General features: G+C 36.7%; 1 protein-coding gene across 1 annotated transcript; it reads left to right on the top strand.

The window, feature by feature from the left end:
• The first annotated feature begins 412 nt into the window (after positions 1 to 412).
• Positions 413 to 3159, top strand: LOC138307728 (protein FAM43A-like). Its single transcript, XM_069248582.1, has one exon. It carries the CDS (start codon positions 899 to 901, stop codon positions 1769 to 1771), a length of 873 nt encoding a protein of 290 aa, XP_069104683.1. The 5' UTR covers positions 413 to 898; the 3' UTR covers positions 1772 to 3159.
• Positions 3160 to 3843: the final 684 nt, after the last annotated feature.

Here is a 3843-nt window from a genome sequence, read left to right as displayed (position 1 = left end):
CCAAGGAGTCTGAGACCTAAAATGTAGTCTCCATGCATGATCATGATGCTGTTGATTTTTTCAATCATCCCTCGTCTGATTTGGTGTTTTGTAGAAAGAAAACAAGCCACACCAAAATACTGTACATAAAATCGAGATGAAAACTCGATTTATCTTAAGATTTAATTAGAGGCAAAAGGTTTAAAAATAATCTAAATGATATATTGATCTAAGCTGGTGGAAAAGTATTCCCTTTAACATGGTAGGTCAGGGCCAATAAAGTATACGCCTGTGTAAAGCCTTCTACACCATTGCCCTCCCCTAAAGTGCAATTAAGTTAGACCAAGGCTCATATTGTCTCACCTGTATAAGTATAGGTCTTACCTGTTAAGACCTACAGGTATGGACGGAGAGCGAGATAACATGTCACGTGACATACTGCTGACTTGAAATCGATTTCCTCTGGCTGTGATGAGTGAAGTGTGTGTAGATATATGGACCGTGGTCTGTCATTGTATCACATTCTGTTATCCTCTGGTGGCTTTAATATTATCTTATCTGCACAGTTCCGAAGAGTGGGTGCTAAAACCTGGTACCTAGTCATGGAATAACTACAACACTTTCCGCTGAGTCCGGCTCTGGTCATAGGATTTATACAGACAACGTGTTGTTTATGGTAAAATCTTACTATTTTTCATACACATTACAGTACCGACAAAGGATGGAAAATGATTTCTAAGAGGTATATTAGTATTGGATGCAGCCAATAACATATTGTATTTGTAACGGTTTAACAGCAGAGGTTGGGAGACATATGTGATGGATTTAGTTTGTGTTACGGTGCGTTAACAAACACACAGTGAGATTCACCAAGCTTCACAGTGTTGGGAGAGAAGTCGTGCATACTAAATGTGCCACAATGTTTAGCTCTTTAAAGGTGAGGGCTAAAATAACGGAGAAAGATCCTGTGTTCAAGGTGCGGTACATCGGGTGTACAGAAACATTCGTGGCTACAGGGAAAGGATGCACAAATATACCTGTACAGAAACTATGGGACAATGCCGGGGAGGAGAAGTCTCTAAAACGTACTACAATACAGATAAACACGAGTGGTATCGTCATGGCAGATCTGGACAAAAAGGGTAAGGGGGCACATGATAGGTTATTCGACATTGAAAACATCTCGTTCTGTAACGCGGATTGTGTTTTAAATGAGCGGATCTTTACGTGGATATGTAAGGATGATTCCTCGCCGAGTCTCATCTGCCACGCTGTGCTGTGTAGTAGTAAGGAAAAGGCCAAGGCTATGGCGTTAGTTTTGTCACGTGCTTTTCAGATCGCGTACAAAGAGTGGCAGATGAGTAAAACTAAAGTCTCAAGAGAAAGCAGAAAACAGCAAACAAAAGATATCGAGAAAGCTGCAGAATCGTCTATTCCTAAGAAACAATACAAAAACTATAATTCGACCAACAACAATCGTAAAACTATTTCATCTACAAGTAGTATTGCAAGTTCGAACGGATCTACCGGAAGTTCGGACGTCAGAAGGGATTCCGAATGTCAAACAGAACAATTGCCAATAAGTGAACATTCCAATACAAACAATGACTCCATATATGAGGTTCCGAAAGACGTTCGCGACAGATCAGATTCATCTGAACTCAACGGACCTTTCTCCGGAAATGCAGCCATATTGGATCCAGATATTGAAAACGAACTTTCGAAAGATATTTCCGTTCAAGCTGTAATAGAAGGAGACGAACCAGATTCTGTGTCTAACGGAAGTAAATAGGTGTACCGTGTGTGTAACAATAGGTAAATCGTAAATATATAACAATTATAAACCTTACGGTTACAGACTCCTACAATCTCCTATAAAAAGTATAATCAAACTAGTGACAGCATCGTTTAAATTACGGGAACATTGTCGGGAAATCATGTGGGATCCCGAAAGATATCTAGAACTTGTTCACGAATAAAAAAAAAAACGAAAATCAAATTTTAACTTCTTTTTGATCTCCTGAAATGTACACATACATCTTCGCCATTATGTCACATGTATTTGGGATCGTAAATGTTTTCTATTATCCCAACAATTGAGGCATGTCGTTAGTTTAGCGTTGTCATCACTATAGACATATTTCCATACCACAACGACTTATAACCTTTGCTCATTAACAAGCTATTCAAACCTATTAATAATTAATGAATAATAATAGGAATGTGTGGTGAAGGTAATGACTTCTATATGATTGATGTCATTCCTCCGTGTCGTATATAGCTGGGACCCAATACATTGGACCACTGAACAATGAATGAATGGGGAAAGAGACAAATAATTTATTGATGGTATAAAACATTTATGTCTGTCCTGCAATAAATAACGAATTTCTAAAAATACTAAGATTTCATCTAAACTGGTGTTTTGGAGATTATATTTCTACATCACTTTATATGACATGTTCCAAATTCAAATGAAATATTGGTACATGTATGTTGCATCACAAAACAAAGTTTCATTGTTCAAATATTTGTACGTCACATTTTTAAACATTCTTTGCATTTTAAATTGTGTTTCATAGCTTTACAACCTTATATTGTCCACATGTGAAATATTCGTTTCCTATGTTAATTAGGATTTTGCATCAAAGTACATGACATGTTATGGAATGTTGAACATCGTGATTCTAATCCTAAAATTTCTGCGATATGCATATGTCCTAGCTAAGTATACTCCTTAGGGTGATGTTATCGTTATATAGTATAAGTTCACAACGTAATGCATAAACTATACAAAACTTTGTCTATTGTCTGAGCGGAAAATGTGATAAAACACAGGTGACGAATTGGCCTGCAGTAACGACTAGGTAACTGTTAAAATGTAGACACTAGCCCCGGGCCTTAAATTGTGTTGGCAGATACAGCAGATTTACGACTCTGATAGGGAATGTAGAATATTTTGACAGCCCTTACCTAGGTATATCTCAATTTCAGAGCTACCTGCTACCTTACATGTTGAACGGGAGATCTATGCGGATATTTATTACCCTTCTTATTCTGTATTGTCCATATTATGTCGAGTATATTGAATATTATTACAATATTGCTCTTACAGCTTGACGTTAATAGTTAATGTATGAAGACCTTTTTATATTTCACAATAAAATCATGTTTATAGAATATTTCAAAATATACATACATGTAATTATCAGAAAATAAATTAATTTCAAAATTAATGGGTTTTTTTCAGCAACAGCATATAGGCTCCTTTTTACGCCAATTTTCATAGCTATTGAAATAGCAATAGCTAGTTTTTATGTACGGTGCATTCACGTTATTAGCATTCGTGGCAATTCAGATTTGTAACATAGTGCTCCTTCAATGAAATACTGCAGCACATGCCTAGCATGGCGTAATAAACGGTAACGCTGTACTATATGCTTTACATAGGCAAATGCATCTCCGACACAAACATAAGACAGTGCCTAGGTGACGACTTAAACTTAATTTATTATATATTATTGCATATATAACTGTATACATTACATATAGGATTCGACACTGATCGGGTTTCCCCTGTGTCTGGATCAGAGTTCAGATCATGAAACTGTTAAATTCTATATTACATCAGATTAGAGAGTAGTTAATAAAGTATCTTTGCCAAGTGTCATTGTGTAAGTTAGCTTTTCAGATTATCGGTGTAACAGTGTATCGTCATGTTCCGAGTTAGTCCGGTGTATTCAGGTTCTACTAATTATATACGAAGTGTACCCGAGAGGGGCTTTTATTACTATCATATCCGGCATGACCTGGCTCCGTGATGACCTCTGTAGGTTAATATGTACATTTGAGATAGGAAAGTTA

Source organism: Argopecten irradians, chromosome 14, assembly GCF_041381155.1.
Source record: "Argopecten irradians isolate NY chromosome 14, Ai_NY, whole genome shotgun sequence".
In the NCBI taxonomy this organism is placed as follows: domain Eukaryota; kingdom Metazoa; phylum Mollusca; class Bivalvia; order Pectinida; family Pectinidae; genus Argopecten; species Argopecten irradians.
This window is presented reverse-complemented; position numbering and strand designations above follow the sequence as displayed.